The 26,936-nt window shown below is 34.8% G+C and overlaps 2 protein-coding genes across 5 annotated transcripts in view; one reads left to right on the top strand and one right to left on the bottom strand.

Moving 5' to 3' along the window:
- Positions 1-2,409: 2,409 nt before the first annotated feature.
- Positions 2,410-9,629, bottom strand: LOC110382912 (zinc finger protein 91). Its single transcript, XM_021343620.3, has 3 exons — positions 9,115-9,629; positions 8,160-8,912; positions 2,410-5,081 (listed from the first exon to the last, which is right to left on the bottom strand). Exons 1-3 carry the CDS (start codon positions 9,448-9,450, stop codon positions 3,759-3,761), a joined length of 2,412 nt encoding a protein of 803 aa, XP_021199295.3. The 5' UTR covers positions 9,451-9,629; the 3' UTR covers positions 2,410-3,758.
- A 456-nt stretch (positions 9,630-10,085) lies between these two features.
- The window catches only part of LOC110382904 (EH domain-binding protein 1), a 35,836-nt gene continuing 18,985 nt past the window's right edge, over positions 10,086-26,936 (top strand). For 2 of the 4 annotated variants that reach the window (XM_064042295.1, XM_064042292.1), the window contains exons 1-7: positions 10,087-10,354; positions 20,783-20,847; positions 21,389-21,499; positions 25,000-25,095; positions 25,415-25,526; positions 26,198-26,379; positions 26,748-26,865. In XM_064042295.1, the coding sequence (XP_063898365.1) occupies positions 21,396-21,499; positions 25,000-25,095; positions 25,415-25,526; positions 26,198-26,379; positions 26,748-26,865 (612 nt within the window). In that variant the 5' untranslated portion in view covers positions 10,087-10,354; positions 20,783-20,847; positions 21,389-21,395. The other 2 variants (XM_064042293.1, XM_064042294.1) reach the window with 2 other exon arrangements.

Raw genomic sequence — 26,936 nt, 5'->3', positions numbered from 1 at the left:
GACAAATGTTTGCAACAAATAAAATAACTTGGCAGCGATTAAATATTTTCGCGACTATTATAATATGTAAGGTTCAAAATTAAGGGTGTTATAAAAACTAAAAACTAGCAGCTGCGTTTAGGTAGGACATAAACTATACCAGTCAATTGAAATATTAGGTGAGGAGCTATTTATAATGACTTGGCGACTAATAATGTTAGTTGGGTGGCAAAGATAATATATTACCAACTATTTCGTGCCGACTAAAAACCCAGTTTCAGGCTTCGCTTTGTGGATAGCTCTAAATATTAAAAGGAGTACAATAAAAAGAAATAAGAGTTAATTATTAATATTTTGTTATCATAATTTCATGAAAACGGCGGCAGGTGCGGTGGTATTATCTCACTTGGCGCACTATGAAGATGGTAGAATTTAATTTGGATTCATTTTATTTAGCATATTGCCATTTATAACCTTCAATTAAAAAAACATTGTATTAAAAATTGAAGTTAGTGACGAAAACGAATCGCTGCAAAACCGACTCCACGTAGTCTTGTCTGCCCTACCCCTAGAGTGCAATTCAAAACCGCGTAGGCGCGGAGCTGCGAGCTGAGGCGCAGGTACTTTTAACGCTCGCCGCCGCGGCTGAGGCTGGCCGGCACCGCCGGCCATCAAGCCGAAGCTGCGGTGGTGAGCGTGAAAACCATCTGCGACGATAAGCTCGCATGGGACCGCCGGAGCCCCGCAGCGCCGGAGCCGTGACAGAAGTCATGCTTGCTGCATGTTGCATGCTTACTTCCATGCTATTCACCTATAATTTTGAAAATAACAGCCGCAAAATATTTTTTTTTCATGCCATTTTAGAGTTTATTTAAAGCTATTAAAAAGTCGCACAATATATTTATAATATGAGCTAGTTTATATTTATTCTTCACCCAAACAATTTTAAATAGAACCATATTTGTATTATTTATGAATGCCCATTTTCTATTTTATTGTCATCATTAAGTTTTCGCTTAGATATTAATTCAGTTGCCAAAAGAAAAACTTGATGCTAGTTTAAATTAAAACGGACCTCATAATTGATATATTAATATGCTACCTTTTACTTATTATGATACTCCTTATTAGCTGCCAACCCATTATAAATGGTACCCATTCTATTATTTTTTTAAACCTATATTCGTTTTACTTAGTCGCCGCGTTAAATACATGCCATTTTGAACAGTCTAACTCTTCAATTAGTAGCCCTTCTAATGATTTCTTTCACCCTAGGTACTTAAGGCCACATATGCTATTTTGGTGCAGAACTAAGGTTGTTAAGGTTCAGTGTGTGTAAAATAATAATTATTTGAATAAATATGTTGATTTTTATAATAAATTCTTTATATTTTGAAATTAAAAAACCTATTAATTAAATAGCTTATGAACCCTAGGTTACTAACCTTAATTTTTGAAGCTTATTACGAACCTTCGTCGTTTCGACTACGGTAATACGGTACTTAATTAAGGGGATAATGGGTTTTATTTAAATCAATCTTGTTATTTTTTATTATTAGTTAATTATATGTTTATTATAATTTACTGTGTTTACGTACAATATTTGAGAACAATTTAATTGAACAAAAATATGGGAGTATTTCTCAATATCTGGCAACCGTAAACGCACACAGATGCACGTGACTGTACCTACACGGCGCCACTTATCTGTCGCGCAGCATAAATAAAAACTGCCATCACTTTGATCTGGGACCCGATTCTCCTTAATTTTACTTAAGTGACATACGATTCACATTCGACTGCGATCCAATCACGATTCTTTCTGGCAATGGACTTTAGATAGGAGACAGGCCCATATAACACCGATTAAATATGTAGCGGTACTGCACATGCGCCTTGCTTTGATAAGAAGATAGGTACGACTCGTATCCTGCATGGTCCGGAGTCCGGAGTGATGAAAGGTGAAATGCCGTCGCCTCCTCTTGCGAGGATGTGATGATGCAAAGGTGGCGGTAAGGATAAGAGAAAACTTAGAACATACTGCACAGCGCCGTTAATTTTTGATTGCATTTAACGATTTAAAAAAAAAAAAAGAAATTTGACGATTTTTCTACTCACCTTTTGTTTCCTTTATCCCTTATTGTGTCATTGTTTGGGCTATATGGGAATACCAATTTCCGCCCGCGCGGTGCGCTAATAAAAAGCAGCATATGTGTTAATAAAGAGTATCACCTATCTACATACCAGATTTCAACTAAATTGGTCCAGCCGTGTTTTACATAACACATTACATCCACACATTCTCATAAACTTTTACATTTATAATATTAGTAGGAAGAGACTGACTCCCTACATACCTCACTCTACACTCACACTCTTTACTTTTGACCTTTTTAATAATTTCATACCAAAATAACAAAAAAAAAAACATTTCTATCAATGTAAATATAATCTTATTTATTTATTCAATTAACATATACCTTAAATCTAATACAATATTGTGTCTGCAGTACCTATATCGATACTTATTGCTAAGACAATTATGGACACCTAATCTATTTAATATTTAAAAAGGAAAATTTAATTACATAGAATAGTGGGTCATGCAATTAGTATTGCGCAGTCCAGAAGTGTTGCGCAGTTTTTGCGCAATCCAATAAGAGTTGAGCAGGTTTAGCGCAATTATGACAAAAGTTTGCGCAATAAGCGCAACATGGGCTAGGTTAGTATAAAGAGAGTGTGATAAGAAATTTTTTGGTTTGCTTTATAGATTGCAAACAAATGACAGTTAGTTTTGAAAATATAACTTATCAAATACTAATATATGTAGCTTGTGAGTTTGTCTATACATAGCAATTTGAAATATTTTTTTTCATCAGGTATTATATGTTTTTCTTACAATATTAGGCATTTTCAATAAATTGTAAGTATCTATTTAAATTGGAACCAATAAAAACATATGCATACAATACATACATATCTGAGAACCTAATTAAGTTTTTGGTCGGTTTACTATTTATTATTTACTTAGCTAAGGGTGAGTTGCTCCATCTAACTATAAAAACTATAACGATAACCAAACCATAACCAGCCGTTAACCTCCTATTGGTTAAATCGGCGGTTTAATAGTCAAAATGATTCAATTATGATTATAGTTAAATGGTGCAACTCACCGTAATTGGTAAACTGTATGTACCAAAAACAACCATGACAATAGTACCATTTTGATGTAAAAAAATTTCGATTATTGCATATATTTTCGAGTATTTACAAATAAAAGTATATTATGGCTACTCATGAAGCTTGAAAATTGTAATATAAATTGGGATAAACTATATTTTACGATGGTACTAGGGTACTTTTACGATGATACCATGCGACTAGGGCTGCCATATTTATAATTTTAGGACGAGTGAGAGCGAGATGCAATTAAAACCTACTGCCTGGAACCTTTTTTTTTACTACACATAATTACATCAATTAAAAAAATAACCCCATTTAAAAAATATGTTTTGGCGTGGCGCAGTTTCCAGTGAAAGCTTGTTAGGCACATATCTTATTAAATTGAATGTGTACTATGAATTATTATTGCATCATCCAAATTATAATTAAAACCTCCATCTTAAGGGCATTACAAATATAATCTGTGTACTTTACAATACATTTGAGAAACTTAAAAAAATAACTTGATTATTATAGCAATTTCAACAATATTATTTGCAATTCAAATAGCAATTTTGCTACTAAAAATTCAAGCCAAAAAATGGCTTGAATCCCCGCTAAATGACGCTATGATCTTTATTAACATGTCTTTTGAGTTCAAATTTGTTTGAAAAGATAGATTTGCAAATTCTACAGCAAAATTGGCCTCCGTGGTACACTTTCATATGCTCTCTTACTTTGGAAACTGAGTAAAATGATTGTCCACAAACTTGACAGCAAAAAGGTTTAGCTCCTATATGTTTCCTCACATGAATCACTAACTGCTTTCTACTTTTAAGAGTCTTTCCACAGAAAACACAGTTTTCCTTCGACGGCATACCATGTACCTTTTTATGATTTTTCAAATTATTCTCAGTATAGAACTGTCTTTCACACATGTCGCAGTTATAAGGCTTTATTTGTAAATGTATTTTATTTACATGGAGCGAGAGTTCATTATCGTTTGAACATTCTTTCTCGCAAAAACTGCACGTTTGGGCTCGTTTTTCTTTTAACATTTTTAGTTTTGTTGAATGCCTTTGTATGTGGTTGTCGTAGTGCGCTTGAGTCGCATAGACTTTATTGCACAGTTGGCAAGCTTTCAAGTAATGTTGTCTTTCATGAGTCTGAAGTTTCAATACATCAGTATAAGTCCGCCCACATACCCTACATGATAGATAAAAGCTCTGTTTCAACAAATGTTCCATCTTAGTATGTTCATACAAATAGAATTTAGACTTAAACTTACTAGCACAGATAATACACTGAACTTTTTTACTAACATGTTTCAAAATATGTCTTTTTAAGAAATAGTCGGAAATGAAATGTTTGCTACAGATAGGACAAGTGTATTTAACTAAAACCTTTTTAACTTTCTTCTTTTTGTTGAATGTCAAAAATTCGCTGCAAACATCTACCGGGTATTTATTATTACTATTACTCTGTAAGCCGTTAACTAATTTCTTATTTCTATAAGTTTTAGTTGCCGTTCTAGCTAAATTCTCTATATCTGGTATTGGAGTTAAATCTACTTTATATTCAATTTTGGCTTCAGGTTTCATTTCAACGGGTCTATCTTCTTCGCTCTCACTGTCCGATTTCAGTCTAAATTCATCTTCTAGAACGTCTACTTTTAGTTTAGTTTCATCTATAGGTTCATTCTCATCTAGAAGTAACGTTTCATCAATTTCTGGTGGTGCCATGATAACGGGGGGTGAAACTTGTACAAAAACATTAGTATGGGGTTCGATATCCTTAAGGTTTTCTAGCATAAGGCCGATGCACAAATCTAGACGTTCCCTAGTGAAGATAAATTGGTGAATGAATACGTATGAAGTGATCGCATGGTTAAGGCACTGTTCGCATATTTTTGTCCCAATGAAGTTGTGTAGGTAGAGCATCTGCAACAAAAATTTTGAATTAAAAATTAATATTAAAAAGCTTTGGGTTTTGGATCGGGATAAGTATGGAAATAGGCCTGACGACAGGGTTTAAAAAAATAGTCATTCTAATTGGTCCGGCTTTTAGATTACGAAAAAATTTTGGACGCGTATATTTTATTTTAACAAAACATAAGGAAACCAATAAGATATAAGGTATTAAAGTTTGAAAGTGGGAGTTTGTGCGTCGCGTTTATATAAAATTTGTACCTAAAAGTGACGTAACACAAAACTAAAACGTGTTGTATCTTCGTTATTATTGGACTGTGAGAGATAATAAAAAATACGTGTCTATTATTTTACGTTTATCCAAAAGACGGACTAATTAGTTTTTCGCGTCATGCCTATTGGGGTTTTTAGGGACAATAATAGACGAAATCGCTTCGTGAATATTTAAATATAATATTAATGTAATAAATATAACTTGAAATAAATGGCAGCACTAGTAAGTTATATTTGTAATCAAATGAGTATTATGTAAGAAGGGCCTACAGCTAAGATTATTATGTTTATGAGTAACTTTATAATACTGTTTTAGTTTTTAACTGAGTTTAAAGAAAAAATCTTATTTTAAATAACATAGCAAAAGCAGCAATACATATGTCTTACTAGACATAAATATGTAAGGAAGAATTATACTTATGCATAATGAATCAGGGCTGTTATGGAGCTCCTAAATGGAAACAATAAAAAAAAACTGTGATCCATTTACTATCCAGAATATAAATATAGATAACGAGAATATCCGCAAACATAAATTTTCTAGCCCATAACAACCCTTATTAATCAATAATACTTAACAATAAATGAGTACACAGATCGACACCTTGGTACATAAACAACTTATTTTTTTATTTCCATTTATTTATTTTTAAACATATATTTTACATTTTTAAATATTAAATATAAATGTAAAATACATGTTTAAAAATAAGTCGTTTTATGTAAAAAAAGCGAAATCGACATTTTGTTGGTTACGATAATATACGTAGGAGGTATCGAGATACAAAATCTTAAAACTATTTATGAAAAGCCTTCGGAATGTTCCGGACAGCCCTTTTTATCCTTCTACCACCCTTGTCATTTTGTACAAACTGTGAACCAATATTGAATTGTATATTAGTCCCAATAAATGGCCCAATATTTGCCCCCAAAGTTTGAGTTGGTGCAAATGTTGGAACCAAGTTTGCGACAGGCACATATTCTTCAATATCCATTTGTTCCGTGACTTTGGTATTGAAATTATAATTTACAGAGTTCATTTCTATGTCCATACTTTGTATAGTATTTGTTTCTTTGTCTGTTACTTCAATAGTTTCACATTTCATATCCATCATTGATGTTTCTTCTATTATTATAAACTGTTCAGCAGTTTTCGCTGTAGAAACATTATTTTCACTTATATCTTGCTTTTTAGTTATTTCAAAGAATGTATTGTTGTTTCTAAATGTAATTTTACAGTTGCCATTTTCTATATATTTCTTAGATTCACAGCAACAGCAAGTGAATCTATCCCCGTTGTTTACAGTTAGGCATACATTACACTGCCAAGCTTTTAGTATATCTTGCTTAATATTTTCTTTAACTTCTATGGGGTTTTCAAGTCCCATTGTGTCAATAGGTGTATTATTTTCAGAGTTTTGGTCATTTACAACATTAATAGGTTTCTTGCAGAATTCACATTTATTTTGTTTAGCAAATATCCAACAGAATTTACAATCTTCTAAATTTTTTGGTGATACAGTTGTCTCAATATAATTTTTTGTAGGAGTTTTATCAAATATCCAATTTAAACCAGTCGTTTTGTTAACAGGACGCATTATATCTTTATTTATGTTCTTTTCAAGTATGGCTTTAAAGTCGATAACTTCATTTTCAGAATTTTCAAATTCAGGATTCGAAAAATTAAATATTGTAATTGTATCTTTTTTAATGTGTTGAAGATTAGTTTCCAAAGTTATAGGATTTGAAAAAGGAAACATATTTGGCCCATATTCTAGTGGAACTTTCTCAGTAAAATTATTGCCACCCATTTCTTTAGGAAATAAGTTTAGTTTTTGGTTGTGAGTACAACCTGTTTCTGGATAAAGTTCTACAACATTTATTTTGTCTCTGGTCTTGTAGATTTTGTTAGTTATATCATTGTCTTGCTTAGTATTTGTGGCAATTTCATCAGCTTGATAGTTATTCTTATTGACTTCCATTTCTGCATGATCTACTTTTGCATTCTTTGCAAAGTTAACCTCTATGGTGTCATCTTTCAAAGATTTTATATTTGTATCTGTTATTTCATTAATATTGTCATGAATAGACATTTTAATGAATACTTCTTCATCAACAATATTTAGAGTTTTATGTACAGATTTCAAATGGTCAGGTAAATCCATTTCATTATCAGTTTCTGATTTATTATTATCTTTATCAAGTTCCATTGCAACCTCATCAGTTATTTCAATACATTTAGATACTTGAACATCAAAATTGTTAGTCTTAAGTTCATTAGTACTGATTATAAAATTTGGGTCTGGATCACAGAAAACATAGTGATAAAAATCATCTGTTTTAAACTTTTCTGCCTTTACAATAATAGGATTGGACCAATTAAACTTTATTTCTATATTATCTTCCTCAGTTTCTCGGTATTTTCTCTTTCTTTTTGTAATAGTCATTATATTAGCTTTCTGGGGTATGTGTAATTCTCGGTACTTGTATGATTTTCGCTAGAAAAGGAATCACCTCTTACAGATGGAACTTGGTAGATATTCACACAGTACAAAGGCATTTTCAAAAAATTTTTGCAAACGCACTAACTAGAAATCAAGAATGAATGGGAATATTTGTACATACTAAAGTTAACAGTCGCTAGTGCAAGAACGAAATAGATGTTTGAAATATTGTTTTTACTTTACACATAAACAATTGTTTGAAGATCGTAAAAAGTAGAAGTATATTAAGATTAATGGAGTTGCTAATGCTTACTAAGCCATGATAATCATAGTTGAGTAATGAAAATAAATATAAAGGTGATGAAATACTTACATCAGGCAGCGTAGAAGCCAACACCGTATACAGCGTTTTATCCCCCACCAGTTCCGGACAACTTCCATGAATGCAGACCATTTTATCCAACTCCACTAAGTTGCTCGACTTCTTCAGACAAATTAGGCACAGTTGGTCCGTTTTCTTCTCAATCAAATGTTCCATGACGCTTTTGAACTTATGCTTTTCTATATGCTGTAAATGCTGTTCGTAATTTTCTGTTACGTTACCGCATTCTCTGCATTTAAATGTCTTATCAGCTTCTGGCATCTGTTTACCACGAACGTGGACTTGTGTGTGATGCTTTTTCAATTGGTTATGTTTTATAAAAGCTTTACCGCATAACCGACAGTGGTACCACATGGTTTTCGGATGCAGTTTTTCGTGGTTTAACAACGTTTCTAGGTTAGGGAGTACTTGCCAACACTTTTTGCATTCAAATTCGTTCCAATCGGGTTCGTTGCTCAAAGATTCTGTTTGTAAATTGATGAGGTGTCTTATAGGTTCAGCGTAATCCATTACTTTTTTATGTTCTGCATATAAAACGTTGTAATTCGGTTTTAGTTTTTGTCTGCCTCGTTTTTTCGGTCTATCTATGGGGTCTAGTTTTGTTAGTTTTTCGTCCATGTCTATGAAACAGTTGTTTAGAGCGCGTTCTGCTTGTTCGCACTGCTGTGTGAAGAGATATGCGTTTAACGCTTTGTCAACACACTTCTGACAGATGCTCTCTGGGAATTCTTGGTTCTCGCTCACCTGAAATATGAGGATATAATTTACTTTTTAATATTGCATGAAGTTCAGGCTAGTAATATAGATTTTTTCAACAAAGTGACACAATTTTGATCAAGTTTGATGTGAACTGATAATATTCACTGATATGCAGAATAATAATACGGACAGAAACGACGTAAAAGCATTAAAATTACATTGATACCATATATTTTTGATAACTTACCTTGAAAGGATAGAAACAAGCTATCATCTCTCTGATTGTTATTTTATAAACGGCTCCTGTGCCCGCAATCTGCATGATCTGGTCCAGTTCGGACAATCCAGGCGATATTCTCAAGCAATAACGACATACTTCCGATTTTAGTTTTCCACTTAGCAAATACTCAACCGCCACTTTTGTAGTCAACGGTTCACCAAGTTCCGAGACCTTTCCTGATGGCCTAGAAGCTTCTTTAACATTATTAGACACAGGAGGTGCGTTTCCCTGCTTTTTAGGCGTCTTTGAATACGTTTTCTTCGTATTCATCAGGCATAATTCGGGAAAAATATCCTCGTCCATATTTAGGTTAGACGAAGATTATTGTTTTTATGTACTCTGTTAGAATCTTTTACATATTACAAGCACGGTTTGTAGTTGTAACACGTAATTTTAGTATTTGGAAGAACGTTTTAATAGGCAAATGTAAATAATTAAAATATTTCCGATGACACCGCCAAGCTAGTACGAAAATGGCGGAAAGAGAAAGAGAAGAGCGTCGATGTCAAATGATTGTCAAAAAGACGTCACCTAAAGACGCTATATTTCATGCATTATCCTCTATCGAATAAGACTAGTACATACATTGTAAAACTGGCTCATATTATATTGAAAGACTATTTATTTATATATAAAAACGTATTTTATTTAATACCATGATTTGAACACGGTCAAGTAAAAAATCCGTGAATGTGACATAAAAACATCTGCATGAAACGAAACGATCTCAGCCTGTTCTGTTTCGGGTAAAAAGTATCAATAATCTTATATCAAAACTTGCAGATTTTCTTGACTTTTGCTGCTATTGCGTTTGTATTGTATAGTATAATTAATAAATTCTAGTTTTTTGTGTTACTTTCGTAGTAATAACACCAAATAATGGTAGTAACAGTGATATAAATTGTATAATATTTTTTTACATAATTTCACCATTGGTTATTGACAAAATCGTACAGAAAAATAACATGCCCTCGTCCGCAACACCAATTTACACAAACGTCAAAAATGGACATAATAAAATTTTACTGCTCTATCTAATTTTTCCTGAAAAATAATCATTCACAAAAAAACTGGTTTCGTCATCCTTGCGCGATTGAAATCCTGTGTTAAAAATACTGTTTTTGTGTTCAGTGTTAGTCAGTGTGGACAGTTATGACCTGTTTTCATTTATGGTGTAAGGCTTAAAGGCATCGATACTTTGCTTACAGTGAGTATAAAAAAGCTGATACCCGTCAAGGCTAGGTCTCGTAACTTAATTATTAATTATCTGTTCAGATGATATCACTGTTAGTTCTTTGAACTTTATTTTCGTGATGTAAGACAAGTTTTGTGAAAATAATGTTTCCTTTGAGTTTTGAAAGTTATTTTTAGATGTTAGAGTACGCAATTACAGCTGGGTTTGTTTGTGTAGTGTTTATAGTGTGGTAATTTAAATTTGGAACACTTAAAGGATTCTCTTTGATTGGTAGCTGAAGTGGTAGTCAAGTTTACTTCCTGTAGCTTTTAAAAATAATCTGTGAGTATTTTTATTTCTTATTTTATTTGATAGAGATTCGAGTTTGGTATCCCATTTATCTTTGTGCAACATATTTGTTTGGCATTAATCTTATTATTTTTTTTTTTTGTAATTTCTATCAACAGTTAAATTATTAACAGTAGCATTAGTTCCCTACTATATTTCCACCACAATTTGAGTGATTTTGATTACAATACTTTTAGACTAAAATAAAAGTTTTCCTATTAATAAAAAGGTAAATTAAAAAATTTCTCAAAGGTTTTCCTATGAATTAGTTCTAGTTAACAATTTCATCCTACATTTGCTCCCTGCTAAAATAACTATTGATTGCATTTTTTCTATTGATTGTATTAATCTATTTCATAGTCAAACAAAACAAGTTTAATACCACTCCATTTCTTTTTAACAAATTAAATATGTTATCCATGTATGTTGAAGAGCTCAAACTAAAAATAGCCTTTGCATAAATGATTACAAAGCTATAACTCATACAAATAATATGCATAAACATAAATACTTGGTAAACATCTGTTGACCATATAAACAAAATTGTAGTCATGCCATGAAATACAAATGGTTACTAACTGTATTATTATTTTGATGCATGATTTGGCTATACTAATAATAAAGAAGAAACATTTTGTTTGTTTTTCCAAGACTTATCAAACTCTGTAGGATTTTGCTTGAAATACATAGTAACAAAATATATAAAACGGAATAAAACCCACATACATTCTTCAGTACAAACTTTTACCTATTTTATTTTTGATTTGTTTGTACTCTAAAGGCTCTAAAACTACTGAACTGATTTGAAAAATTCTTTCACTGTTGGAAAGCTACACTCTTCTCAAGTAACATTAGGCTATATTTTATCCAGGTACGGGCAGTAGTTTTTACAGGACATGGGTGAAACTGTGTGAAATGGCTAGCTTCTTATAAGTTAACGCCTAAATTACTTAGTAAACACAAATATAAATTATTGTGAAACATGGAATATCTAAGTTATCCTTGTATTTTTTGTTGTGTTGACTAAGTTCTCAAAATATATCTGCAGTCACAGAAGTTAGTAATGAATCATCATTGAAATACCTATCTTGCAATACTTGAATATAAGTGTTCTGTGTTAGTAATTTAGTGACAAAATATTTTACTTTTCCCATTATTGGTTTACCCATGGTAAGACTAGTTGTTGGACTGGCTTCTGATAACCCATAATGACTGCCAAAGATGTTCAAATGACAGCAGTGGCATCCCAAGATAAAAACACATAAAGAAACAAACTCATAAACTCTACCTCTTTTTATAGATTTTACCCCACTCTTCAATAGTTTTCACATACAAGGCTAAAACATATTTAGAATCTCTTGAAAACCTTGCAAATAGGTATACATAAGACATATTTGACCTATGCATCATATTATTTTCCTCATAGCAATTATTATTACATTAAGTTTATTAACTTTATTTGATAAATATATTGTTATTGTATTTATAGCAAGTCTAATGAGGCTTTATATCATTACAGTTATTATTTATGCATTCATCGAACCATAGACAATACAAACTTATTGTTATCTAAATCTGTGTAAGTGTGACGAATTATGCTAAAGAAGGGTTTGCAAATGAGGTGCTTATACCTACTTATTTATATAGCAAGATATCAATATTTTTTGTGGTCTTGATAGGATGCAGCTGAGTGCTAGTGTTTTAGAAAGAGTCATTGCCTATCTGACTTCCTCAACCCAGTTATCGGGACAACCCATTACCCCTTGATACAACTGGTTGCCAGACTTACTGACATCTGACTACCTGTAACGACTGCCATATATTATGCTAGCTTCGCCCTCGTGGTGTGTTGATAAAAAGTAGGTATCCTATGTTCATTCTAGTACTACCAAGAATACAAGTTTCATGATGATTGGTTCAGTAGTTATTGCGGGATAGCGTAGCAAACAAACGGACTTTCGCATTTATAATAGGTTCATATTATAATAGTAGGATTTTACCATATACTCACTATTTTTTTTCATCACTGACGCATACCAAAAGGGCAATGCAGCTCCTAAAATGAACTATAAAATACATCTGAAAAATTTTCTCTAAAATTCAATAACTTAACGACCAGATAACAGAACTAGCTTCCGGCTCCGGATCACAAATAAAAACAACAGTTTCAATAATCGTACCACAAACTCAAAACCTGTTCGAATGAGTCATTCAACCTCAAAAACTAACAAAGATATTCAAATGAGTGAATCTGACGTATTCAAAGAACTTCGGAAGTTGTTGAACCGTTTGCCGTAACCCATTAATTGTCGGAGCAAATAAATTAACACTACGGGTCACTGTGTGGCCTTAATAACCATAAATAATTGTTTGTTTGCCGTTAATTTTGGTTTCCACTTAAATTTTTGGTAGTAGCCGCGGTCAGTTTAAAATTCTTCAACTTGGGCTGTATTTGTCAAAGCCCTGATTGAAATACGAATAAGGCCCGGTCCTATTAACGCTCATAGTTTAATTCCGTTAACTCCAGACTATAAGTACCATCATCTGCCTAGCCTTTTCCCAACTGTGTTGGTGTCGGCTTCCAGTCTAACAGGTTGCAGCTGAGTACCAGTTTATCGTACCATCCGAAACACGGAATTACGAAAACTACATTTCAATTGATATTCGGAAGTATTAGTTTATTTCTACGACATGTTTAGCAGTCATTTTAATCTCCAACATAACAAATGAATAGCAAAGGATATAACGTATACAACAGATACTGGGTCAGCGTACCCCTTTTACTAAATAAACGAACGTGCCGCAACCCCTGTGTTCCCTACCATTATTACACAACCCCTATCTGGTCTTGTGGTTATGTTATTGCAACAGGGAATAAGCGAAAACACTTCTTCGAAAAGACTTCTAAAAACACCAAAGAGCAAAAAAGCAGGTGTCTAGTGGTACGGCTATGTACATTTCGTCATCTAAAAAAAACTTTTTTTTAGAACCACCCCTTTTTAGGGAAGTCGGTAAAAATTTCCCCTGAATTTGCTATTTAGAAGCGCTAAAGTTTGCCATAAAACCTCAGGATAGCTATCACAAAGCTAAAAGCCGCTTTGTCGAAATTCTAATCTAGAATTTCTGGACTTTTCGCTCAGCCATAGACTGTTTGGATTGCCAGTATTCCCACAGATAAGGTAGTACGTTGCAAAGGTTCAATGCTCGTTATTCGATCTCCTTGAGTTTATTTATATTATTTACGGAGCGATAAACGTTGTGTGCTTAACGGTTTTCCAATAACTTCTCGCTAGTATAAAAAATATTTATAAATATTCTTTGGTAGGTAGTTGTGAAAAATATGGCTTCATAATCTTTAAAATGAATGTCAATAACCTAGACACACGACTATCAGGTCTAGCGCTTTAGTGAATTAGGAATTAAGGGGATCCGATTTTGGTTCTAATCCCAGTATAGCAATATTTTTATCAATTGGAGTCAATTTTAGTAGACTAAATTCGTGTAAACGCTTACTGTTTTTTATAATGTGGGCTGCAGGCTTGCTATCCTTATAATCCTGACGGCCTTTAGAAATTGTAACGACGAATGTCATCAAGTCGGGGACTATGTTGGTTGAACAACAGACTCCGGACTAATTTAGGTGAAAATCAATTAAAAGAACTATTGAGAGGTGTAATACCAGGTGCATGAAATAGCTAGCAGGACACCAGTCTAACTGGAACTATAAGTTTCCTTGAGAAATAAAGCAAATCGTTGAAGGTACTCCTAGATTAAGTAATAATTGAACTCCTAAATGCTGAGACCACAGGCTTATGTCTTCTTTGACCTTAATGACAGGTGTCTCGATTTGAACGGCCAGTTTCTTTGATTAACGACTTTGATGGTGTCTAGACCGAATTAATAAAAGAACAAGGTTATGCCACAGAAATAATTAAAGGTAGACTGGAATATGTTACTGGTAGTATACCCCAAAACGTCTTAGGCCAATGATGAGGACTAATATTAAGACAGCCAAAAAGAAGCAACCTATGACTTCTTCTTTCTCATGCCCTGTTCCCAATTTTATTTAGGGTCGGCGCAATATCTCATCCTCTTCCATTTTCCCATGTCACTCGTCATACTGACACTCACTCCCTTCCTATTCATGTCATCTTTCAGGCTATCCATCCATCTTTTCTTAGGTCTTCCTCTTCCTTTCCATCCATCACCCTTCATACTTAGCACACACTTTGTTGCATGCACATGACTACTCAGATAGTATTATACTAAGAAAAATCCAGTTGGTGTGCTATCGCAATTAGATACAGATGACGAGATATTTATTAAACCAATTACCTTTTATTCGGCATATGCAGACACCCAGCATATTTAAATGTTGTTTGATGTTAAGTCACCCGGAAAGCGATGCTGATGGCTTTTTTCAAATGTTAATGTGTGAACAGAATGGATCAAAGGCGTCTGAAAAACACCATTGTCATTCAAAAAGGATGCACGAGTTGGAGTACGATGTGAACTCTTTTTTGTTGTCTTTTGAAAAGGTCAGATGTTTTATGTACACGTAGAAATGGTGTACACGGAAATAGTAGGGAACACATGTCATGTTCGTTATCAAACTTTTATTTTAGAGGTTTTACTTTAAAATGAATAGGTGACTGAAGTAATAATGACCCATTCAGACACTCAAAACATGCTCAAAATCCGTCGTCTATTTCAATAATTTAATGACATATGTAAGCTCCATTTAGGTGATATAGACAGTCGGTCCTTGTAAAACACTAGTACTCAACTGCATCAGGTTAGACTGGAAGCCGACCCCAACGTAGTTACAAAAAGGCTCGAGAAATGATGAGGTATAATCATCGGCAGGGATATTGAGCCCTGACCTTCACCTGCGCAGAAGCGATTTATTGGTTTATTGCCTTATGTGTACAGTGCGCAAAGCGATCCCCACTCTTCCGCCGAGAGCTCAATATCCGTGCCGATAACTATAACCCCGATTTAAAATACCTGCAGACACATTTTCCTTCTGCAAAACATTACCTTATTTCGAAAAATAAGACAGAAAGAAACCTAACGTCTTCATCAGCCCGTCAGTCTTGATTAAGCCCCGTAAAGGCGTATAACGGATAGTTTTATCCGCAGTATTACCGAGGTTATGAGGTCATGACCTATTTCCCCCCTAGTGTCCCCTAGTTAGCGCAAGGGCTCGTTTGTACGCTTTGAGCATGGTGCTGTGCTTTTCTACTTTGACTGGCTCTTTGAGGAAATGTTTCTTGATGACGGCTGTATGATGTCTTATCTTTTGACTTTCCTTGTTTTTTGTGTAGAGTCCTAACTGTGATTAATTAATCGTTTAGGAGCTGGTCCATGCTTCTATTAGGCAATCGTTTTATTGTTATTACATTTCATCAGCTGATTTTGCAATGCAAGCACGTTTGAGACAAAAGCAGTTGTCAGTTAGTTTTCACCAAACTTAATGGTGGCTCGAACTGGCCTAAACTTACTTTGCTCTCATAGAAAGATTTTTCGAGCTGCCACTAAGTTTGGAACAAACAATTACGATATCCTCCTAACCGATTATCGGCCACGGGGCGGTTGTTCTCGTAATAGGAGATCAGCCAGCGGTGCAGGTCATATTATAGTACACAAGCATTTGCGCAGACACAGGTGCACTCACTATTCCTTCACTCTACAAACTATACAATGATATCATCAAGACATAAGCTAGTGCAACTTCTGCTATCTGCTAATGAATAGACACATCACATTGAGAGCTGTTAGTAGGATGCAGTCGCTGCACTTATTTTATTTTACCTTGAATCTGCCAATTTGCCTAAATAATGACATCAGCTTTTTAAATAGCTGAAGTGTTGGTTTATTTGCTTGAACACGAACTCGAACGTCTCAGGAACATCTGGACCGGTTAAAAAAATATTTCAGTTTTTACATAGCCCTTGTAACGAAGAAGGCTATGTAGGCTACTTCTTATTCAAATGCTCAGAGAATAATACTTAAATATCCTATGGGATGCAAGTGGAACCGGAGACTAAAGCTAGTTTACAACATAAGGTACTAGGATCCGATAACCACGTGGAGTAATCAAGCACAACTATGCTACGGAATTCCGTAACGAATCGACACCTACACGCATCAGATATCTTAGATTTGATGACATCATCTCTTATGAGTCATGTACGAAAATAGACCTTATGTTATAGTACATAAGGTGTAATCAAACCACCTTGAAGTCCGTTCACCTTGCTTGTTTGAAATTCAGTCTTATTTCTTAGATGGTAAGGTTGATTTTCGTGTGTTTAAGAGTCGGGTTGTGTGAAATAAGAATAGGTAAATTGGACTTTATTTTGTGACTGTTAAAGTTGGTTTTGCTTTGATTATGTATGAAATAGTTTTGTTTGTATTGCTCATCTTAAAGTATTGATATTGTTAGTAATGAAAACATATTAGCGATATACTAAGATATGTATGTCCTTTGCGGGTAAAATGATACTTGAATGAGTGTCATATCAATTGATATTGTTAATTGGTTGTAATTAAACCTTAACGTATATGAATCCGGTCGGTCCGTGGATGGGTGACCATCTTGTCATACTGAGTTCTTCCGTGTTTCGGATGGCACGATAAACTGTAGGTCCCGGCTGCCATTTAACATCTTTGGCAGTCGTTACGGGTAGTCAGAAGCCAGAAAGTCCGACAACCTAACTTACCAAGGGGTATTGGTTTGCCCGGGCAACTGGGTTGAGGGGGTCAGATAGGCAGTCGCTCTTTGTAAAACACTGGTACTCAGCTGCATCCGGTTAGACTGGAAGCCGACCCCAACATAGTTGGGAAAAGGCTCGGTAGATGATACAAAGCTTTATCTTTACCTATATAAATCTGGAGGGTACGATTATGTAAATCCTACATGACAAGTAATTTTTTCAGACATATTGACGTAAATACGGCTATGCGGTATAATTATCAAGATATAACAATAGTGAAAGAGATAGATAAAGTTATCAGCAATCAGTAACTGCGGTTTCAATAATCTAAGTATCTATTGTTTAGCTTAGTACGATAAATGTGTAAAAATAAATATGTCAAACAATCAAACACACTTTCGTATTTATAATTTTAGGATAGTAAGCCTTCCCAAGGGGTATTGGGTTGCCCGGGTAACTGGGTTGAGGAGGTCAGATAGGCAGTCGATCCTTGTGGCACACTGGTACTCAGCTGCACCCGGTTAGACTGGAAGCCGACTCCAACATAGTTGGGAAAAGGCTAGGCAGATAAAATCTTTAATTGAGAAAGCAATTAGTCAAAGGGAATTCATCAATCAACAAGAATTTGCCTCGTTGATAGAGATATGAATTTAACTTTGAAGCTTTGCCAAGAACTTCAAACATTTTCCGTAGCGATGATAGCTGATAACCGGCCTATTGTTAACTAACTGACGATTAAGTATCCTGCTGTTTAGTCGTGGCTTAACTGCGGGATATCATTTTAGCTGTTTTCGGCGATTTTACCCGCGTCTCAGAGGAACACATTTCAGTAACCGCATAAAATGTAGTGCCTTTGACACTCGGGGATAGTGTAGCTTTCCATCAGAAAAATATTTTTTACAAATAAGTACTGAACCTACTTACTCAATATCGGAGAATTTAAGGTACAAACAAACAAAAAATATGTTCTTCTTTATCATGTTAGTATAGAGTAATGAAACAATATTCTAGAAAAACTTGTCCAAAATAGGTTAAGGACATTCGGATACGACGATTAAAACTTTTAAACCAACTTGAACTTTATAATTAAAAGGACAAAGTTGATATTGTCCTCATGAGAACCTTGGCTCGCGGTTTCCGATAACTATAATGCCTGTAGCACACCTCCGCTGCGAAACCCAAAGGGCGAAACCGCCATAGTTTCGCTGTGAGTTGTGAGTTGTTGGGCGGCGAAACAATAGCGAAATTCCCTGCTCTAACGTACAAAACTGACTATGACGTTGTCTCTTTCTAACATGATTTCGCTTATTTGCTTAGGCGCCGTCTACATCTCCGCCCTGGCGGACAACTGGCGAACAACGGGCGGAGATGTAGACGGCGCCTAAGCAAATGAGCGAAATCATGTTAGAAAGAGACAACGTCATAGTCAGTTTTGTACGTTAGAGCAGGGAATTTCGCTATTGTTTCGCCGCCCAACAACTCACAACTCACAGCGAAACTATGGCGGTTTCGCCCGTTGGGTTTCGCAGCGGAGGTGTGCTACAGGCATTAATAGATTTAAATATATACTGATAAAATATGTTGTATTTATGTATTTAGTTCATATAGTCATAATCATCTATGCATTTGAAAAATAAATTGAGAGTGTTGCAAAACTAATTTACGAAAATAATGTTGACAACTTAAGAATTAAATGCAAAAGTAACTCTCTATCTGCCACTATTGAATACCTATATTTAACATCTTTGACTGAATCGATTAACTACCTATTTAGTGCTAGTATATGTTATTAAATAATTTATTAACAAAAAAATATTTCTAGCGAAAAATGTCATTCAAGAAGAATGCCATTTTTCGGCACTACAACAAGCTTCTATGACAATTTATTTACAAAGTGGGAAATGCCTGTACTCAAAATTAGTAGTATCGAAGGCGTTATAATTTATCATACCCAAATAACAATGCTTCTTTTGTTGTTTATCTGATCAGGTAGATGCTTACGTCATTCATACATAGGTACTTAGGTATAGGTAAGGTCAGCTTCAAAAGCTCATTTACACTTTTAAAACTACAAATTATTACTTCTACATTGAAACCTGTCTGTACGTTAGGTACACACACACTGTCACTATTACGAAAACGTAAATTGGACATCAGAGAATTACAAAAAGTAGCTGTAGCCAGTTTTTCAGTAATTTTGTAATTTTGACTGTGTTTAGTGTTATTTCACGAAAGCGGTTGAGCCATACTAGTGTGTGTAAATGTACATGCCCATTGTGTTTGATTCGATAACTCGACCAATACTGAAACCTCCCAAGCTAACGCATGCTTTTGTGAAATAACACATACTTAACGGACTTTTCATTTTCATCATTGAACATCTTTGGCAGACATTACGGGTAGTCAGAAGCCAGTATCTGACAACCAGTCTTACCCAGGGGTGTTGGGTTGCCTGGGCAACTGGGCTTAGGTGGTCAGATAGGCAGTCGCTCCTTGTAAAACGCTAGTACTCGGCAGCATCTGGTTAGACTGGTAGCTGATTCCAACATAGTTGGGAAAAGGCTCGAAGATGATGAACGGACTTTTGTTGCTGACTGACTATACCTACTTACGCAGAATATATCTAGCCCAAAATCCCCAGTCTAAACAAATCCAGCTGAAGCACAAATAAACAATATTCTAATACAGACATGGTGGCTAATGTTATTGTATATTGTCTGCGTGTGCGCATGTTAAGTGTACAAGGTGAAGGATTATACACTCCCACGTTTTCGTCTATTTACTGCAGTTCTGTAGTTTAGGAAAATCTTTGAAGAGGTCATTTTAATATTAGTTGCATTGGTGAGTCCTCTGGTCGAGAATGAATCATTATTTTTGGTAACTAAATTACTCAAAGACTCGAATATTTAATAGTTTTGCTAACTGCTCTACACGATTATGTATTTTATTTATTTATTTAACCATTTATGTACACAGTAAAATGTATAGTTTATTATGTACTTATATAGTTCTCGCCAAACTTTATGTCGGCTCGGAAAGTCAATCGAAATGTTGCACAGAAACTATTTAATAAAGGATGGGTGAGATGCGTAGAGAAATAAGTTGCGAGCCATTTATTTTGACGAGAGCTGTAACCTACCATAAGTCCTACGATGGAAATGGTGATGAAAATCCAGCTCATGATTTGTCAAATTATACAGCTTTTACTTTCTGGCGCAACTTTGTTTAAGACATTTTTCTTAGTTCAATTTTATCACGCCATACCTCTGATTGTCATTTCTCTATCACGTTGGTAAATCTCCAGACTTGTAAGAGGCCTACAAACAGTAAAAAGTCCCTAAATACATATATATAGGTTGGCATATTAGCTCAATATCAATATTTGCTTCCGCAGGAGCGGCGTGATGCGATAATGCGTGTGCGCCGATAGTCAACGCCCCCGACATTGCTCTGACTACCGTAAGTTTGTCATTGTGTGTTATTATTATCTGTGTGTCTATGTTATTGTCTATGTAATTTTTGTAGTGTTGGTATTAGAAAGGGCTGCGGTATATATATTTTTGAGTAGGTAAAGTTTGTGATTTTGTAAGTTTTTAAATAAGAGATACCACAGACAAGTGTTTTTATTAAAGTTATTGTTAGTACTCTACTTCTAGATTGGGTATAAGCTGATGGTCCTATGGAGCTTTTTACCTAAGTTCGATTCCTCGGTCCTCATAAACCACCCGAAGTGTGATTGGATTTTGTCAGGAATTGGGTAGAAACCCAAATAAACAGTTGGTTGATTGCCTTAGATAAGAAACTTAGTAAATCATTTGTCAAATATTTATAAACTAGGAGGTCCTTTACCTCATCATACATCTTTAAGTCAAAGTCAAAATCGTTTACTAACGTAGGCTAATTAGATTAGCACATTTTAACGTCAATATTACAAAAAGGACAGCACCCACTTTCACATAGGATGTATAAGTAATAGATGTCTTAAAATTGGTATTTCCAGGTGTAAGATGGCGTCGGTATGGAAGCGCCTGCAGCGCGTGAACAAGAGAGCGGCCAAGTTCCAGTACACCGCCTCCTACCATCGCGTGGACCTCGAGACCTCGCCCAAATGGTAAGCAGAAGATTACTGTTACAATCGAATGCAGCGGAGTAGCTACCTACAAGAATTTTAGATGGAGAGACTGCTTATCTGACCGCCTCAACTCAGTTACAAGAGGTCGTTCCCAATATTCTATCTATTTGTTGATAGGTATGCTTATTCGAGATTGAATTTTAAGATTGAACGCATACAAGTACTGTCAAATTCCTATCCTAAATAAAGTATTGGGTATATTAGTAAGACAACATGATATCGCTATGCACTTGTAGAATTGATGAAAAAGCTTTCAATATAAATGTTTGGGTACTTCTTATTTCGTGAAAGGGTGAGGAATATTGTTTCAGTTTATATGATGTCAGGTTCCAAACAATTTACTTAAAATACTGGCAAAGAGGTAAGGTTGGTATACTATAAATGTTTCATATCACGAAAGCGGCCAAGCTATACTTGTGTGTGTGTACAGCCATATTGTCTTTCGTAATTCCATCCTCGGGAGCGCTAAGTGATGGCCGAATCGCGATCTACACACACAAGTCTAGCTCACCCGCTTTCGAAAGAAGATAAAACATCTATAACAATCTAGGAAAAGGTATTGCTTGTTATAATAAGTCGAAATATCGATTATCTCGTCGAAATTTGGGGTACTGCAACGAAAACTAATTTGGATCCAATTCAACTAGGTCAAAATAAATTGATTAAAATTTTATTCAACTACTAGCTGTTGCCCGCGACTTCGTCTGCGTGGGCAATATAGAATTTCCAATTTCGTTTATTTAATCGTTCATTGCTCAACCCCTGTGGGTGATAGCGTGATAATATATAGCCTATGTGTTGAACCGGCCTCCAGGTAATAGTCATGCAAAATTTGATTTAAATTCATGCAGTACTTTTTGAGATTATCCGGGACAAACATACAGACAAACAGATAAACAGACATACAGACAAAAATTCTAAAACTACATATTTGGGTTCAGAATCGATCATGGATCACCCCCCAAGTATTCTTTAAAAAAATATTCAATGTACAGTTTTGACTTTCCTATCATTTTATTATATGTATAGATAAATTTCGGACATCTACTAAAAAGGTATACGAAGAAACAAAAATAATGAATATTAAACAAACGTACATATACTACACGTGTATTCTAATACGTAAAATATTAAATAAGGAAATCCACTCCAACATAAAATTCGTTACTAAACGACAAACCCGAAAGATCAACCTAAGACGTGCTAGTTACTTAGTTACCCGTCCACCTAGAACTAACTATGGGAAAAGAAACTTGGAGTTTGAGGGTGTTACAATTTATAATAAATTACCATCAGAAATAAAAAAACCGGCCAAGTGCGAGTCGGACTCGTGCACGAAGGGTTCCGTAAATTACAGTTAAATCAACCTATCTCAAAAACTATAAGAGATACTTTGATCAAACCAAAAATCGTTGAAAGAGTTAATTAGCATGCATCACCTCTATTTTTTTTAGAATTTTATACCCCGTAGTTATAAAAATAGAGGGGGGGGGACATACTTTTTACGACTTTGAGAGCTGATATCTCAAAAACCGTTCACTTTAAGAAAAATGTTTTTTAGAAAACTTTATATCATTTTAAAAGACCTTTCCATTGATACCCACACGGGTATGTACATCGAAAAAAAATTCATCCCTCAGTTACATGTATGGGGCCCCACCCCAATTCTTTTTACTATTTAGTGTCATATTTTTGTAGCGGTTCATACAACACATATTCCCATCAAATTTCATCACTGTAGTACTTATAGTTTCCGAGTAAATCGGCTGTGACAGACGGACAGACGGACAGACGGACAGACGGACAGACGGACATGACGAAACTATAAGGGTTCCGTTTTTGCCATTTTGGCTACGGAACCCTAAAAAGAAAAAAAATATGTCCGATTTAAAAAACTACTAAAAAGTCACATAGTTAATTCATACAAATAATTTACATAAACTAGATAAAAAATGAAACACACATGTAAAGATACATAGATTACTTATTACTACATATATAGATAATTAATTTATTATATCACTAAATATTATTTGTAATTACTTAATTAAACCAATCAAGAAACTAATAACTCAAAAAAAAAAGAATACATATAAATACATAAAATATTAAGTAAACTAAAAAGACTTAATAAAACCATACTATACAAACATAAGAGAAAAATAACTTAATACTAATATGCCATCAATGCCATATCCAGTGTCTGCAAACCTGCTTCAAGCATCTATGTTGTGATTTGGTTCAAAAAGTTGTGTGTTGAGTTTACTGTCAATCTACCCACATTTTTGTATTTATTTCTTTTTGTTTGTGTTATTTCTTTATAGAAGTACCTACCTTTGTGCGCTCGAATCATTTATGTTAGTTTAAAATATTGTTTCTCAGTAAGTGAATTATGTAATTCTTTATGAGAAATAAAGTTGTTCTTAAACCTAAATATATTATATTAAAGGCAACAAACACAACATTGTAAAAAAAATACACATTATCTAAAACTCCTCCACATATCAGGCAGATGTCTTCTATCTACAATTTACATTACCTATCAATGCAACCGTCCTTGTTCGTATGCAAACGATGCAGCTGAACCCATATCGATCTGAGCTATTCGCGTCCCTAACTTATCGAGCTAAACTTAGATACTAAATACTTCGCTAAGTATGTCTGTGTGATTTTGTTTCTAAACTGGGTTATTGATGCATTGCATTTTCACCAACAAATACCAAAATTTAAGGATACCCCTAAGAGCATTTAGGGAACACTTAATACGAATTTCTCGTTCAACAAAGTTCAAGTGTCCCTTATAACATTTAAGCATTGGGGCAGCCCTTATTCTAAGTGACACTTAGGGAAAAGCTAAAAGATTGTTGGTGAAAACTGGCATTTCTTGAGCTTTTAACCCCCCTAAATGCAACAAACAAAGCTTTGTCAAAAAAAAAAACATAATCTAAAACTGACACATAATCTGAACCTATATCGATCTGAGCTATTCGCGTTCCTAACTTATCGAGCTAAACTTAGATACTAAAATACTTCGCTAAGTATGTCTGTGTGATTTTGTTTGTGAGTTTGAGAATTGATGATCGGGGCCTTTTTGTAGTTTTGTTGAGTTTAATTTATTAGTGCCTTTGTTTGCTTGGACGGTCTCTGTAACTTGAATTAAGTGCGGTTCTGCATCTGTTTAATTACAAATAATTTTTTCATTATTTTCTCCCGCGGGTGTCTTAATTAAAAAGTTGAATGATAGTGTACTTTTTTGCATAGCGAAATGCATAATCCCTATGGGACCCTTTCACCTTCTAGTCGTATTCGTGTTCGTTTCAGCCGAAAGACGTCCACTGCTGGACCAAGGTTCGCCACATTGCTCGATCTTCAGCATCCCGCATCCACTGCTTCCTGACGACCTTGGGCAGATCGTCCTTTGGACCCTTTTGGACCTCCTTAATAATTTATTTGCTTATAATTGTATGTTATTGTTTTAGGAAACCGAATAAATTAAGCGTAGTATGGACGAGAAGGTCTCGCCGAGTGATCACCGAACCGTTAGAATGGGAACCTTCCTTGAAAGATCCTCTCAAGTAAGTTGGAATAAAAATAAGTTATTATTTAATACTCTTTATTTAAATATTAAAAATGTGTAAGTTAATCTGTCCGTCGCACTTTCACGCCAAAACTACTAAAGCAATTTCAATTAAATTTTATACACAGGTTGTCTAGAGAGCATGAAGAAGGATATACCGATAGGCTGTACTTTTTATCCGGATGTGGACAGTAATTTCTTCTTTCTCCAGCTAGTTCTATACTTGTATTCTTTCTCCTCTTAGTTTATTTCCCAAGTCATCAAGTATTCCTCTATCTTATACTTATATTATACATATCTATTATTATAATTTGCAGAGGCTCAGTAATCTACACGGTACCCGAGAACCGGACAGTCGCCGTCACTCTGTTCAAGGATTCCCGTACTAACGAGTTGGAAGATAAGGACTGGACCTTCGTGCTTGAGGATGTAAGTATTATTATCATTATCATCAGGTCATTATAGTCTTGAATCGGTATCTTTTTATATACTTAAATATTGTATGCAACTGTAGAAATGTGTTATTTCTTTTTGAGAACTTTGCTTCTTGACCTGTTCCCAAGTTATTCCTCTTTTCCAGCCGTCACATCCTGCTCCTTTGTTGTTCGTTCCATCTTTAAGGCAATTTTTCTATGTTTTCCTTAGTCAACTCCTGCCTCTACTTCCACATTCATACTTTACATAATTGAGAATTTATTTACCTAATGATTGCGGTCCGAAATAATATGATTATGAACGCGTTTTGAAACGTTTGTTGTCTGTCGCCGAACTATTTACGTATGTATTCTTTGTATGAGAAGATACTTTCATCCCGTGTTAGGATGATAATTTAGATGATGATTTTGATAATGATAATTTTGTTTTTGTTTTTTGACAACGTCTAATAACTCGATATTACGGGCAGCATGCACGAAAAACTTGACGTCGTTGTCCCGTTACGCTCGATGTCCCGTTCCGCGAGCTGGAAAGAGGCATGATCGGCTCGAGTGGTTGGCTCATATACTACTATCATGTTTGACGTTGTCACGTCAAACTACCGTCCGTAAACCGACTTTAGAGACAACCAATGTTTTTTATTTATATTAAAATCTGTCTTTTAGGTATCAATAACAGGCAAGCGCCGTCGCCTAGCGGTCTGCTCCATCAACATGCGCAAGTACGCGAGCCTGGAGCCGTCGCAGCGGACACTAGTGCTGCCGCTAGAGCCGGTCACACAGAAGATTGTCGCCGCCAGTGTGCAGCTCACGTTGCACTGTGTGTTGTTAAGGGAGGGACAGGCTACGTAAGTGTGTTTGTGTTATATTGTGTGTTATATAGAGCCTGGAGCCGTCGCAGCGGATACAGCAGGTATTTTTGTTGACCCCACATGTAAATGTCCAACCAAATGTAAGCAATTTTGACCCAAATATACACCCAGACAAAAAAAAAGCATGTTTTATAGGCATTAGGCATTGTGTATACGTATAGTAAAGTCCTTTCAAGTAATAATCGTAATTTAATGTTCAACAGCGTTACTGAATCCAATGATGGCTTAATGTCAAAGTCTAATGAAGACTGAAGTGAAAGCGAAAATAATAATCACAAAATCAAGCCATTGTAAAATAAAACAAACTATTATATTTTCTTACCTTATATTTTCTCTCCTTCCAGTGATGAAGACATGCAATCCCTAGCATCGTTATTATCAGTGAACAATAATTCTGATATCGCAGTACTAGAAGATTTGGACGAAGACGACTATACGTTGTCTGATAATTCTACTAGACAGGTATGATATAATATTATTTGGATGCTTGTGTATGAGTGCTGTGTTTAGTAAGAGGACAATGGAATTTCCTT

This window comes from Helicoverpa armigera, chromosome 28 (assembly GCF_030705265.1).
Source record: "Helicoverpa armigera isolate CAAS_96S chromosome 28, ASM3070526v1, whole genome shotgun sequence".
In the NCBI taxonomy this organism is placed as follows: Eukaryota; Metazoa; Arthropoda; class Insecta; order Lepidoptera; family Noctuidae; genus Helicoverpa; species Helicoverpa armigera.
The sequence above is the reverse complement of the archived record's forward strand: the minus strand, read 5'-3'. Positions and strand labels throughout refer to the sequence as shown.

Coding starts and splice junctions, on each gene's coding strand:
- LOC110382912 (XM_021343620.3), bottom strand. CDS start 9,450: ATGGACGAGGATATTTTTCCCGAATTATGCCTGATGAATACGAAGAAA. Junction 8,913..9,114: donor CTTGTTTCTATCCTTTCAAG/GTAAGTTATCAA, acceptor CTCATATTTCAG/GTGAGCGAGAACCAAGAATT. Junction 5,082..8,159: donor TGGCTTCTACGCTGCCTGAT/GTAAGTATTTCA, acceptor TTTTTGTTGCAG/ATGCTCTACCTACACAACTT.